Source organism: Furipterus horrens, unplaced genomic scaffold, assembly GCF_987537825.1.
Source record: "Furipterus horrens unplaced genomic scaffold, mFurHor1.1.pri manual_scaffold_5, whole genome shotgun sequence".
NCBI classification, from domain to species: domain Eukaryota; kingdom Metazoa; phylum Chordata; class Mammalia; order Chiroptera; family Furipteridae; genus Furipterus; species Furipterus horrens.
In genome coordinates, this window is record NW_028327175.1 from 139,040,490 (window position 1) to 139,053,495 (window position 13,006).

General features: G+C 35.0%; 1 protein-coding gene across 1 annotated transcript in view; it reads right to left on the minus strand.

Annotated features, from left to right (window-relative positions):
* Nucleotides 1-13,006, minus strand: part of KIF11 (kinesin family member 11) — a 57,302-nt gene that overhangs the window by 15,223 nt on the left and 29,073 nt on the right. Inside the window, exons 10-16 of the mRNA XM_090277962.1 lie at nucleotides 9,959-10,047; nucleotides 6,754-6,841; nucleotides 5,952-6,140; nucleotides 5,152-5,359; nucleotides 4,067-4,239; nucleotides 1,680-1,805; nucleotides 1,052-1,210 (exon numbers count right to left, since the gene is read on the minus strand). Coding sequence (XP_090134088.1) covers nucleotides 1,052-1,210; nucleotides 1,680-1,805; nucleotides 4,067-4,239; nucleotides 5,152-5,359; nucleotides 5,952-6,140; nucleotides 6,754-6,841; nucleotides 9,959-10,047 — 1,032 coding nt within the window. The remainder of the gene's footprint in view (nucleotides 1-1,051; nucleotides 1,211-1,679; nucleotides 1,806-4,066; nucleotides 4,240-5,151; nucleotides 5,360-5,951; nucleotides 6,141-6,753; nucleotides 6,842-9,958; nucleotides 10,048-13,006) is intronic.

Below are 13,006 nucleotides of genomic sequence, written 5' to 3' on the forward strand. Positions count from 1 at the left end.
ATGCCTTTTAGGCAATGTAATCACCAGCACCCAATAAGATGATCTGAATATTGTTAGATGCTGGCAAGGCCTCTGTTTCCTCATTAGAAAACTGGTGTAAGAAATTAAACCCATAAGTTGCTCAATAAATGTTAACTATTATTTTTACTAATTTCTGATATCAACCCTTTCATTAGTATCAATTAGGAAAATGATTAATCTTATTTTAAAGTTGCTTTAATTCTTACCTAAAAATCTTGGGTATGTTCTTCTCATTTTTGATGACACGGATATCAACTCCCTCTCCCTCATTCCTCCCCTGCCAAAGAATCCTTTACTACCCACTAAATTATGTCAACAGTTTTATTGAGTAAAGAATTCTGTCATGTATAATAGCTTCACTTAATAAAAACTTTAGACATTCATTACTAAGGCCTTAAGAATACCAGGAGTTGTTTTCCATATTTCTGAAATTTATAGATTATGACCTTCTTGGTTTGAAGGTTTGGTTTTGGTTTAAATTACACTAAGGAATAGTTTACATGGAGGAAGATAAATCATGAATTACAATCACAATCAATCAATAAAAATTAAGAAATATATTAATTTACTACAATTTAAATGTCTGACATCGATGAGACAGAAATAATAAGAGGAAAGTTGGGCACAGTTTGTGACAGTAACTATCCATGTCACCCCAGGAAAAAACAATTTATCAAGTTACAATGTAGATATATGTTCATTTAAAACACTATTAGCATTTTCTTCTAATTGTATTCCCAAAGGTATGGTTCTCCAGGGTCACCATATATTGTAGGAAAAGACTGTCTTGTTTGTTTTATCATACTTGAGCTAGGGTTCTAAATGTAGCAAATCCTCAAATAGTAACTGATCAAGAAAAGTATTCTCAATTATTGTACATTAATTACTGTTAAAAGCAACAATGGCTTTGGTTATTTTCAATTTCTAAATTAGTTATATAGCATTCAGGTTGTATAACAGGACTTATCAAGTTAAAGGTTATAAAAACACATTTCTGTTTACACCCCCCAAATCACCTAAAATAAGATACCTGGGAATGGATTTTCTTTACTGTTTTCAGGTCTTCTGTTAAATTTTCACATAGCTTCTGTGATTCAGCCAAGGAAGAAATCGTATTTTCTTGTAGTTCATTTAGATTCTCACATAGCATACTGAGAAAGCCATCCATTTCCTTTTTCTGATCTTCTATCTTTGAAGGGAAAACAATTAATTTCTTTCTTTTTTTAAATTAAAAGTTTGTTTTTATTTTTTGAATACAAAATAGAAAAGGTAAAAAACAGTATGCAGATCAAAGTCCTTTTTCCTCTCCAGCACCTTGAACCCCAGTCTTACTCTCACCTGAAACAATGCCAGAGACATTCTATGTGTAATTAGTCACATATGCATACACGTGTAGATATATGTATCTTCCTCACCCACCATGACAGCATGCTGCATGCTACTTTGTAAACTTACATTTACCTTTACCATTCCCTTATTTTTCTTAGCCATGATTCTGCTGACTACATCAGTGGCAGAGTGCATCCGTTCGCCTCCCTCCTCTAGATTCCTTCTCAGAACCCATGAGTTTTACATGTAGACAAATCTCCAGGTGTGGCAACAGATAGATTTTTTTTTTTCATTGAACAATTTGATTTTGAGATAATAACATATATTACCTTATTAGCCACTGTCAGTGAAGCCTTGAAAATATGCTTGAGTTGACTATCAATTTTCAGTATAGCCAACACAGTGGGGGATAAAATTGTCTCCAGTGAACTTAGAAGGTCATTCTTAAGTACATTCTGTTTTTAAAAATAAAAACAAACAAGTCTTTAAAAATAATGTTTTCATGTCCATAAACCTAGCTGGTTAAATCTCTTAAATACTTTGTTAACTAAATATGTGCATATTCAAATTCTAAGTATCCACTTTCTATTCTTTAGAGCCTATTTGTTACTAGAGTTTATTTCCTATATAAGTCATTTAATCCTGCCTATAGTAATTAAGAAAATGGTCACTTACTGTACAAGAGATTCCTAATGGTTTAATGCAATAAAAGTCAGAAGAATCAGGAGAGGGAGAAATGACAATCATTTGACAAAATTTTGGTACTGCAAACAAAGGGTATTTTTAAAAACCTACAAGTACATTTTAACAAAATAAATTTCAAATAAGTTTAGGTTACTAATCAAAAAGGCTGAAATCAAATAGCCTTCAAAAGTAGGCTTTGGGCTGGAGGTATTTAACTTTGATGACCTCATGACATATACTGTATCAGAAAAACCTGTCAGGTTCTTGTTCTTGTATATGTTAAGTTAAAAATGTAGTGTAGGTTGAGATTTTTTTTTTTTTTTTTCACCTGAGGACATGCTTATTGATTTTAGAGATTGGCTGCCTCTCATACTCATCCCAACCGGGAACTGAACCTGCAAGCTAAGCATGTGCCCTGACCTGGAATCGAACCCGCGACCTTTCGGTTTGCAGGACAATGCTCCTTCTGACTGAGCCACACTGGTCAGCGCTAGATGGAGAATTTTTATAAAAAGGAAAAAAATGTGACCTAAGTTCCTTTCACTAGGGCAGGGGTGAGAAACTATTACAGCAATTATTAGTATATACTTTAAAAAAAAAAAGGCTATTGTTACAGTGTTTATTGGAAAGGAAATATTGTAATTTCAACTCATTCTGTGGGAGCAGCAGTCATCTCTTTGACTCCAGCATCAATAAATATAATTGTTTAGTTAATGAATCAATATCCAAAAAGTTAGTATTGATAGCATCTTTTAACTGTCAAATTTTGGTGACTGAAGAATCTATCAAATAATATCATAGAAGCACTGAATCTAGACAGAGTGTCATATAACATTTGTAGTATCTACTTGGAAAATGTTCAACAAATATCATTAAACTCAAAAAGGGAGGCAAAGAGCCTGCACAAAGAAGAAAACAAAGTGATATGGCCAAGAACTTCCTACACAAATCACAATTACAAAATAAAGAGTATACAACATAAATAAGATATGGAGGAGGTAATATTTAGTATAATTAGATGAGCAACTTCTATAGAACAGTGAAAAAGAGCCTTATAGTTAAGGCCCAGAAGGACATGATGACATAGATCTGACTTCACAAATTTGTTATATCTGTTTCTAGAATTTTATATTCTAAGCTATTTTTCGTACACATTTTTCGACATTACTATAGTTTTAAAATTAACCACTTAATATCTCCTTCTGGTTGGATCATTGTAGCATCAAGCCGGACCATTACAGGACCCCTGCAGAAAGAATAATTTACCTATTTCCGAGCCAACTGGCAAGTCACGGGTTCCCTGAACTCTTCTGGAGCTAAACCTATCCTTTTTAGGAATTAGAAGGCTTTATAACCCCTACTTTAAAAAATTTTTTTTTTCCATTTATTAATTTGAGGGAGTTCTGGGGGAGAGAGGGAGAGAGGGAGAGAGAGAGAGAGAGAGAGAGAGAGAGAGAGACAGACAGACAGACAGACATTGATTTTGTTGTTCCACTTATTCATGCATTCACTGATTGATTCCTGTATGTGCATGCCCCAATTGAAGATGGAATCTGCAAACTTGGCATATAGGGACAATGGTCTAACCCAGTGGTTCTCAACCTTCCTAATGCCGCGACCCTTTAATACAGTTCCTCACGTTGTGGTGACCCCCAACCATAACTAAAGCATAGGGATTAATCACAAAAACAGTATGTAATTATATATGTGTTTTCCAATGGTCTTAGGAGACCCACAGGTTGAGAACCGCTGATCTAACCAAATGAGAGACCCAACCAGGGCTCATCACTCCTACTTTTAATGTTGAAAGATGTAAGTGAAAAAGTTTCAAAGGTTGCTTATATGCATTTGGAAATTAATCTTTCTGGAAAATAAAAACAACAGAGATTTGTCTTTAAAATATAAACCTACTTTCTTAAAGTGATGTGTTTATCACTATGTCTAGTAAAGCTAAGGTGAAAGAACAGTTAACATTGTTTTTTGAAGACTTAGCAAATGTAACCCTTAAAAAATACTTTAAAAATTTACTAACAATCAGTGTCTGAAGTACAGTTTTACTTTCTTCTGCTATTGACTGTTCTTTTAATATCATATTAGAAATCTGAGAAACACATGTAGACACATTTTCTGGAATAGATGTGAGAGATCCAAGTGCTGTTGTAGTAATGGAGTCCAATGCAGAAACACTGGAAGACAGCAGGTTACCTATACCAAAAAATAAAATAAAATAAAATAGATGTAAGCTTTAACATAAACATATTTAAATACAGTTACAACCACATCAAAGAGATTGGCAAAATTATATGTTGGGGAAATTTGTTGCAACAATTAAGCTTACATAATCATCTCACTACATAAGCAAGGAAATATTTTAAATATAAATTATATTTGTCCTATAGTATTCTGTAAGCACTTGATATATCTGTAGGTATATCAAATGCATAACTATAACTCACAGTAAAACCAAGATTTAGAATATTCTAAAATTAATCTAACTAAAAGTAATATAGAGTATTAGAGTAGGTAAAAGAAACTAGAAATCAATAAACAAAGTTTATAGCGGTTGGATTAGAATGACTAGGCAATTTAAAACAATTTTTACATTTCTGCATTTCCCAAATTTTCTATAAGGAGGATACCTTCATAATTAATAAACTAATACTTAAGAGTGCTTTTCTTAAATGAATATAACAACAAATGATACATATATTCTGACAATATAGCAAACATTCAAACATTCTCAAAAAAAAAAAAAGATGCAAAATGTTTATGTACAGAAAATTTCTAGAAAGAAACTCAAGAAATTTAACAGTAGTACCTATGGAGAATGAGGGAGGGTCCGGTTAAAGGGACTTTTACTTCTAAAGTTTATACACTTAGTTATTGTTTACTAAACATAAGTTACTTTATAGAAAACAGAAAAAAACAAGAACTAAGATTTGTTTTAATGTGAAGGCAGTGAAAAAGCATTAATCCCTAGTCTGAATAGATACTACGTGCACTGGGACGAACTGGTGACATAGTCACCTGAATTTTTTGATATTAAACTATTAGTTTCAAAATTAGTCTCACACTAAACACCCAAAGACTAGAATAACTTGAAATGCCTGAACTTACCAAACAAAGTTTTGTGAACTTCCAACATGGTCTTTTGTTTTGAGCTGCCATCCTTTATTAATTCTTTCATACTATTAAACAGATGAGTCAGATCTTTGCCAAAAATATCCTGAGCTTCTGCATTGTGCTGATCAATTGCCTTTTTACGATCCAGTTTGGTATGGAGACCAGATACATCTTTTGTAGTTTCTTCAACTGTGTTAAGCAACTATATATGATTTTTTAAAAAATAAATGTTGATCAGATGGTTATGACAAAAGCTGTCTACAAACAATATCTGTGCTACATAGGGATTTCTCCTAATGAGAATTTGCAAGCTTTATATATTGTACCAAAAAAAGAATTTTAACTCATACTAATTTATCTAGGAATGTTTATTTCCCCTCTCTAGCCATCTGACTTTGCCAATTATAGTAATTATGCTTCCCTACAAGTATTTTTTCTTATTATGTGCTACTGTTTCCTCAAAAGTACACCTAATAAAAAATTAAATACTTTCAACATCTCCCATCCTCAGAAGGTACTATATTTTTGATGACTGATCAATTTCAATCATGACCACAAGAAAAAGCATTATATCATTATTCTAAATGTCCACAAAGTATGTAAAGTCATGTTGTATTTCCAAAATTTCTGAAAGGTTTTTCTTAAGTTTGCATCTCCAGAGACGAAGAGTTAGATAAAATGTCACTTGGGGTGAATAAATAGCACTTCATAATTAATGCTAAAGCAAAGTAAGTTATACTTCCACCCATTCTCTAATTTCTTAAATGCAAGTACAATCAAAACAAAGGACAAACCTCGCTGGCAGTATCATGAAGTTTCTTCTCAGTACTTTCTAAAACTGATGTGATATACTCTTCTTTAACAAGCTGTAATTTAGTTTCTTGTAAATGTTTTTGAGTGGTTTTAAGTTCCTGTGTCTTATTTTGCAGGTCAGATTTACACTGGTCAAGTTCGTTTTTATTATCCACAAACAATTCTGTAACCTAAATATAACACATTAAACATTCTTTTAAGAATTAAAAATGCTGAACTAGTTGGTGAGACACCTGGCTAGTTCATAATATAATATTAGAAGAACCAAACAAATTATTTCCATGAAAAATTATAACAAGTTGTTAAGTTACCAGGTAGGTTAGCACATTTTATATGGCACCTGGTTTCTTCCTATAAGTTAATTAAAAACAAATAACAAGTCTAGTGTAGTGGTATTGATTCCTCAGGATTTGTCCAACACTGCCAATGTGAGGGTAGCACAGAAGGATCAGGTCTTTACATCTTAGTTACTTAACATCTGTTTTCTCCCAACATCGCATTCCCTCATCTGATAAACAAGTTAATGAAAGTGTCTCAGCATTAACTATTTAGCTTGAACAATAAAATTGCACAATTCAGTTAATTTCTTATAATGTTGCATTAATGTTAAGTGTCAAAACAGTTTCTTCATTGCAATTGATATTAAAATTATGATACAATTTATTTCTAGTGTAAGAATCAACAAGAAAAAAATCTTAAAGAAAAAATACCAGGTCCCTCACATTTTGAAATTTTAAGTTATCCACTTTTTACCTAACATTCAATATTGTTTGGAATGCTTACCCGACTCAGCTCCTCCTCAAGGGCACCAATTTTTTCAGTCAATTCTACAATCTGTTCTTCTTGAACAGTTAGTTTTCCACTCATGGCTCTAAAATAAAGTTTAATATGAACTTAACAATTAGTATTTTTCCCTAATTCCTATACAATTTATTCTAACACAATTGTGGCAATTACATATCAGCTTTACCATTTATTACTATTGTGATAATGATGCTTATATGTCAATAAGCAATAAATACAAATTGCAAAAAACAAATGTATTTTTGTCCTTGTTTAATAGTTGTTTTTCCTGTTATCTCCATTCTGAAACTGGGAATCACTACCTATAAGGGGAGAAAATATGCATGCATATAAAATTTGAGAAGCAACAAAGCTAACAGAAGAATATAATTCATACAAAGTACAGGTAGCGGGGAATACAACCTAAGAGTCTATAATCAGGAATATAGAGCATAAATAAGACACAGAATCCAGGAAAAGGCTCAGGACCTGAAGGTACCAGGTATTACAGGAGGAAGAAATAAAATAAAGGGCTAAAAACTAGAGGTCTAAATTAAAGTATATAGACAGAGCAATTATACCTCTTACCACCTACGTGCATACCCAAATACACCCCAATATCACACCACCACAAAAACCCTCAGAAGAGCAAGGGATTATTCTCAGCCTCAGCACTAGTGACATTTTGTACCAGATAATTCTGGTCCACTTTAATGGGTCTTATTTTTTGAGCATTAGCAAGTTTCAGGAGTGAGTGCTGTCTCATATTCCTCCATCTGCCAGTTCCTTCCTAATTACCAACAGTTTTCTATTCCACACTGTGCTAAAAGACAGAGATTCTTTTGTGAATGCAAATTTTCTCAAATTGTTAGCTAGAGAATTGTTGACTAAAGGAAAAGCTAGAACTGAGGTGTGAGGGAACAATTAGTTCTAACAATCTTTTGATTAACTATTATATATTATTCTTTATTAGAAATGGGTCTTTCATGTAGAATGGAATATTTGAAATGCTTTTCTTATATCAAATGTACAAGAGGTAATGTAACATTATAATATAGTTTAAAGGGTCTATTAAGCTTGGGATAAATAAAGCATTATCTTGTTTGAAATGTTGGCTGCAGCTTTTGTGATCTTTCTCCGACTTTTCAGAAAGAACTTTGTTTCAAATATGCTTCGTGTCTATTAAGATCAAGCACTGTCTTTTCAATCATGGGATTTACAAACTAAAAATAAAATTATTACTTAATCTAAAACATATCAAAGAGATGAACAGAAGATAAGAAAATTAGATAATCAGTCCCCAATGTCTAATGTTCACTACTAATAGCAGAAAATACTGTATCAGCAAATCAAAGGATAAACACCACTCGTAGATATTCATTGGTTAAGCACTCAGTCCCAGCATCAAGTCTTCCTTTGGGGGATGATTCTCCCCTGACTATGTATGCAGCAGCTGAGCTGTATGGTTATGCTTGCCTCCATCCCCAGATCCAGGGACTATGCCTGACGGGCTCATAACCATTATGGCTACTCAATTCCTTTTCCAGTTATTGGTTAACATGTAAACACAACTCAGGCCTAAACTAATCATAAGTGGTGTTCTCCTAGCTAGTTTTGACGGTAAAAGGACAGAAAGCCTCTCATCCACAACGGCCCTGAATGACAGCATATAGGTGCTCTGCTGCTGACTATCATCCCTGATGCAGGCAGCTCTAGGAGAAAGCCACCACGAAGAACAGTAGTGGGAACCGACAGAAACTAGATCCTTGAGTTACTGAATTAAATAAACCTGAAATTCATTCTATTCCTTGCTGTTTTAAAACAGTTTAAGTTCGGTATTATAACAACAAAGAGTATCTGATACCTAACTTAAAATATAAAGTATTTATTCAATTAGAATTTATGTTTAAAAATATAGAAGTGGTAGAAATAGCAGCACCTGTTAAGTGAACAATTGAAAAATATAATAAAATACTGTCATGTGTAGAGTGAAGAAGTATATCTGAAAACCAGAGAAACACACAGAAAAACCAGTATCAAGTTTAAGAATTAAGTGCAAATTTACAAAACATTTTTGTAAAAGTGTTTTTGTCAACTGGGTATGGGCTACAAAAAAAAAAAAAAAACAAAACTAAAGTTAGACAGAAAGAATAAAAGAAGTGTTATTTAATAACCTGTGATACTCAAAAATATACATTTAAGTATTTATAAAATGAACATATGAACCAATCAGGAGGATACAGCACACTATGACAACTGAAAATAACAAGGGAAAAATGAGTTTATTAAATGATTTTTATACTAGTGAAATGATTATATACCTATAAAAAAGTAAAAGATTATACTAAAATGTTTTTTGGTTATTATCAATTAGTTCTAAATACCTTTTATCATTATTAATTTTAAAATGCCCTGTGAAAGTTACCTTCCTTAATATCTTCAAGGATAAATGCAATGAAAAATTTTCAATTTATAATCCTCTGCCCTTAATCTGTTGTTAATGTTTCTACATAAAGCTTCATTGGAAGTTTTCTGTTGAACAAACTACTCCAGAGCTTTAAAAAGTGAATAGATTAGTGATTGTTATGGGTTAGGGATCATTGGCAAAGAAGGCAAATAAAGTAGATATGACTATAAAGGGGCAGCAAGAAAGAGATTTTTGTGATGATAGGATAGTTCCATACCTTAAATGGAGAACTACACATTCCACAAATGTGATAAAATGGCATAGAATTATACACATTGTACCAATGTCAACTTCCCAATTTTGATATTGTACTAAAGTTATTTAAGAGGTAACCAGTGGGGGAAACTGAATGGAAAACAAATGGAACTTCTTTGTAACTCTTCTCATTTTATATGAATCTATTATTAAATTATTTTAAAAATAAAGTTAAAAACTTTTAAAACTGATAACTACTTGTTAATGTCAAAAGAAAATCAAGCATTTGTAGTAGGAACTACATATGAAAATTTTATTTACTGTCAGATAAGTAAATTTTACTTCAAACAGCCTGTTATTAGAAAATGCTTATTCTTGGGTAGGAAGGAGGGGGATAACAATGGAAAGAAGGGGAAGGGACTAGTCAAAGGACATGTATGAAGGATCTACAGACATGGACAACAGGGGGAAAAATTGGGACAACTGAATTAGAATAACAATATTTTAAAAAAGAAAGAAAATAATTTCATAGAAAGAGCTTACCTAAAATTTTCTTCAGAAATGTACACCCCATTTTTTTCACGGGCGGCAGCAAGATCTCGTTTCAGACGCTCTATCTCTTCTGTATATTCCTACACAAGAAAAATGTTGTAGGTGTAAATTTAGAACTTTTTAAAACTCGGTTTTAGGAGGATATACAATAAAACAAGTAGCCCTTTCATGTTTTTTTGCATAAAAAAGTATGGTTAAAAAGTAATAACCATACCTTTCATCGAATATTAATCTGTTTAGAACAAAGTCTTCCAACAGTTTACAAAGAGCCCTTAAATATACTCATATTATAAAAATATGGGCGTCCTAAAAAAACAACACAATCTCCAGTACCCAGGTTGGCCTCCAAATAGCATTTCACACTATAAAGAAACAGGATTCTTTCAGGAATTGTCTGGCTCTAGGACTAAGACAAGAAATATTCAAGATGAACACTGAATATTTTGTCAAACAAAATAGGAAGGAAGCGAAAAAAGCTTGGGCTAATGAAAAGAAATTAAGAACTCACTTGAAGAGGTCACCATGGACCAAAGGAGTAACAATTTAAACATCAGTGACAATAATAACTACAATGGGTTAACACATATATTTTAAGTCCATGAGTTTGTAATGACATTATGAAAGCTACGACACCAGCTCGTTATTCTCAAAACCGTCAAATAAGGAAAATGAATCAGGCATTCCTTATAAGAACTATACTCTTGGATAGCTAAGGGCAAGTTTCCCTTTACAGAGGTGGTCCGGCAATCAATTAAGAGCAACTGAATTAGAAAATCACCGTTTTGCAACCCTTCAAGAACGAATGTATCACATCATTGAATATCATCGACTCCTCACAAAAAGATAAAGAAGCAGACATTCCTTCTTTGTGGGAGAATATACCATCACCTGTGAAACGGTTTTGCCAAAAATACATTAATAACATGATACCTGAATCTATGAAGACTCCAGATCCAACTGCCAATTTATGGAAAAGCACAAAGTAAAGGACACATCAAAAGGTACTACAGGACAAATAATACAGGTACTTTCTCAAATACATTATAGGGGGGTGGGGATGAAAGGAGTGGCAATGTATTGAGACCAAAGATATATCCAAAAATTGCAAAGGGTCAACTTTATTTGGATCCTAAAACAAACTACTACAAAAGTATACAAGGATTTCCAGTTAGGATGGTGGCATAGGCAGAAATGGCTCGCCTCTTCCCACAACCACATCAAAATTATAACTAAAATATAGAACAGCCATCACTCAGAACTGTCAAAAATCAAAACGAATGGAAGTCTGACAACTACAGAATTAAAGAGACCACATCCATCCAGACTGGCAGGAGGGGCACAGGCATAGAACAGGCAGGTTCTACACCCATGTGTGGTGGATAAAAATTCAGGAGGGATTCTCAGGAGTTAGGAGTCTCAGCCCTACACCAGGCCCCCCAGCCCAGGGAATCCAGTGCCAAGTAGATAAGTCCCCAGAAATTCTGGCTGGAAAAACCAGCGAGGATTGAATTGGTCAAAGAAAACTGCTATCCCCAAGCAGTTCCTCTTAAAGAACCTACACAGACTCACCTACTCAGACTCACAACCTCTGAGCTCCAGCACTGGGGTAGCAGTTTGAAAGGTACCAGTGCATATGGGAGAAACTGAGGTGTCTGGTATCAAAGTGAGCAGAGGTCATTATCCCTTTTCCGAATCCTCCCCCTCAGAGCCACAGAGCTGGCAAGCTGGTACTATATTTGAGACTCCATCAACCTAGCTAACAGTGTTTGCCCTGCCCTAGAGATCCTCTGAGACCCCGTCCCACCCAACTTAAGGGCCCACACCAAGCTGCTTTTCCATGTGAATGGCTGGTCTTGGCTCAAGCTTCACAACTGCCTAAATCCTATCAAATAAGCAACAACCAGCCCCACTGAGCTCAAGGCCCAGCACTAGCAGCAGCCAGCTTGGATTACAGCTTGGCTTTCCCTGGGAATCTCCAAGCCCAACATAAGTAGCAGCCATCTCAGATTGCTTTATAGCTCAGGCAGGGTGGTGCAGGGCAAAAGACAGTTAGGGGCTGACCTTGGCCTGCACCAACTGGGAAACCCCAGAACCTGAGCACCCAGTGGGCAGCTACAGACCACTGTAGAGCACCACCACCCTGCCCCTGCACAGCTTATCCTCCATGGAGGGTAGAGGGTGATGATCAGTGGTCACAACCAGTCCTTGCAGCTGACTAGCCTGGGAAAATCTCTCCCATTGACCTGCCAACAGGAATCAAGGCTCAACTACAAGAGGAAGATGTACACGGCCTACACAGTGGGCATACCTGCAATACTCAGCTTGTGTGATAGGGGAAGCTATTCCACTGGACCCTACAGAACACCTACTACATTAGGCCACACTACCAAGAAATGGAGTCAAAGGAACTCTACCTAATACATAGAAACAAACACAGGGAGGCTGCCAAAAAGAGAAGACAAAGAAACACAGCCCAAATGAAAGAAATCAAAACTTCAGAAAAAGAGCTAAACGAAATGGAGATAAGCAATCTCTCAAATGCAGAGTTCAAAACACTGATTATAAGGATGCTCAAGGAACTCAATGAGGACCTCAACAGCACAAAAAAGATCCAGTCAGAAACAAAAGAGACTTCCAGCCAAGATGGAGGCATAGACTGACACGCTCTGTCTCCCTCTACAACTAAGAAGGATTACAACTACTGCAAAACTAAAAATAATAAGAAGTTCATGAAAATAAAGCTACATGGAAGTCCAACATATGAAGTCATAAACAAGTGGCGCTCGTCCGGACGGGTAGGAAGTGCGAACCCGCGCCTGAGAAAGATCAAACTGTGCTGGAGGCAGCAGATGCAAGAGCAAACAGCGGGACCCAGTAAGCAGACACCTGTATTTGGGGGGAGGGGAGAAGCAACTGGGGGCCGGCCCCGGCTGCAGACCAGATCCGTCGGCTCGTGATTCCAACGCCTGGGAAGGCAGACCCCATTGGGAGGCAGCCCTGTTCCTCAGCGGAGAGTAACAGCAAGAATCCATCTTGGAA